General features: G+C 36.7%; 1 protein-coding gene across 1 annotated transcript; it reads right to left on the bottom strand.

Moving 5' to 3' along the window:
• Positions 1 to 1,512: 1,512 nt before the first annotated feature.
• On the bottom strand, positions 1,513 to 1,777 carry LOAG_15199 (hypothetical protein; the record flags this gene model as incomplete). Its single annotated transcript, XM_003150691.1, has 2 exons — positions 1,513 to 1,562; positions 1,600 to 1,777. 2 exons carry the CDS (start codon positions 1,775 to 1,777, stop codon positions 1,513 to 1,515), a joined length of 228 nt encoding a protein of 75 aa, XP_003150739.1.
• Between the last annotated feature and the right edge of the window lie 49 nt (positions 1,778 to 1,826).

Here is a 1,826-nt window from a genome sequence, read left to right as displayed (position 1 = left end):
TCAATCCCCGACACTTGCAATTAGCCATACAGAATGACGATGGATTGAGTATGCTTCTTTCCGATGTCACTATCTCTCAAGCTGGTGTGTTACCTAATGTCCACTCCGCGCTTCTTCCCAAGCTGCCAATTAAACAGGTATGAACTTTGAGACGTACTGATTCTAATGTGGTGTGATGTAATTTTAGGTCATCTTAATCCAACAGCCCTCTTTAAGATCATAAAATTGTGAGTCATATTTATGCCCGTGATATTAGATCTTATGTTTTATCTGAAGTGAAATAAAAAGCTTGTCACTGCAACAGCGTCAACAGATATTATGTGGGAGATGAGGTATTTGCAGATTTACTGATACATCCATCTATTAAAATATGGCCTACCTTTCCTGGCTTTAATTTCAAATTTGCCCAAATACTTTGGGGCCATGTGACTTACAAAGGAAATTCAAATCCTGGTGGTGTCCGTATATCATCGCTTCCCGATTTTTCTACTCTGTTGACACAAGCAATCGTCTGGATAATGGATAGTCTTTCTGAGATACGGTACTTTTCACATGGGATGATATCATTTCGCCATGTGGCGCTTTATTGCATCATCATTAATATTTAGATGAAATCCAATAAATGAATAAGATGGCTAATATATTTTATCTGAAAAATTAGCAACCACGATATGATTACAATTATCAAAGTGTTGTATGAGTAATTACAGTAGGACAGAATGATTAAAACCGACAATACAGTAACTTGAGGTACTTGAAGAGATGAGCAAATCACTTCGATTATTCAATCAGATTTTTGAGATTATCCACAATGGAAATTGAATTTAGATCAAACTCGATAAATGAATGAGATGGCTTAATATATTGGTCTATTGACACTATTCCACTCAAATAACCCTATCGGAAATTAATTCAATGCTTGGATTCAGTAGGCAACTTCCGAAGGATCTAAGCTCGGTTTAGCAGGTTATTTTAGACAGCCCAAAAAATCCATTAAGGCTTTTCAAATTGACACAACTTGGACCAATCATAGTTTTCAAGTCTAGCTGCTTCGATATATGTCACTACCAAAAGGCTCTTCTCAGTTTAATCTCCGTTCAAACTTGCATGCTCCAGTTTCCAAGCTTAATATTGATACCTCATTCAACTGGTAAAGATTTTGAATGTAATGCAATCGATCTCCTATCCTGGATATTTTTGTTTGGCCGTAACCTTTTTACGAGATTTCAGGAGGACTGTATATCGACCGGATTTCCATGATGAAATCGATGATCTAATAGTGTTATTATGGTATATGAAACGACATACTAAATTTGTTTGTTGTAAAAATATTAGAGTCAGTTTAAAACAATTCAAATTTGAGGTAAGACAACGTGCAAATAACTGATATACTTTTATTTAGTAGATCGAAGTTTATGAGTTCGAACTTTCACACAATCTCATGGTCAGCATGACTCACGTATTTACGACCATAAAGAGAACTATTCGGATTAACTAATTGTTTTTGTATGTTCATTCGGCTCGAACACGTCGAGCTGAACGAATATTCTCAGACACGATACCTGTAATGCGGTTACCGTAGGATGTCCAAAATCGTACGTTTGTTTAGAAATTCTGAGTGCTTTCCTTTACAAAAGACTGGAATGGGAGTTTCACAATAAGAAATGCGGTTGACCGTTGACAGCGCTGAGTTTCTCGTAGATTCACCACCATATTGGGCCGCCCAACACCAATAGCTGGATACCATCAATCTCTTATGTGATATTTTCGCCGACATCTCCTTACATAACGCTTCATCCCTTACCAAAGTACATACAGTTTGCTTA

The sequence above is a fragment of the Loa loa genome, assembly GCF_000183805.2.
Source record: "Loa loa unplaced genomic scaffold supercont3.603, whole genome shotgun sequence".
In the NCBI taxonomy this organism is placed as follows: Eukaryota; Metazoa; Nematoda; class Chromadorea; order Rhabditida; family Onchocercidae; genus Loa; species Loa loa.
The sequence above is the reverse complement of the archived record's forward strand: the minus strand, read 5'-3'. Positions and strand labels throughout refer to the sequence as shown.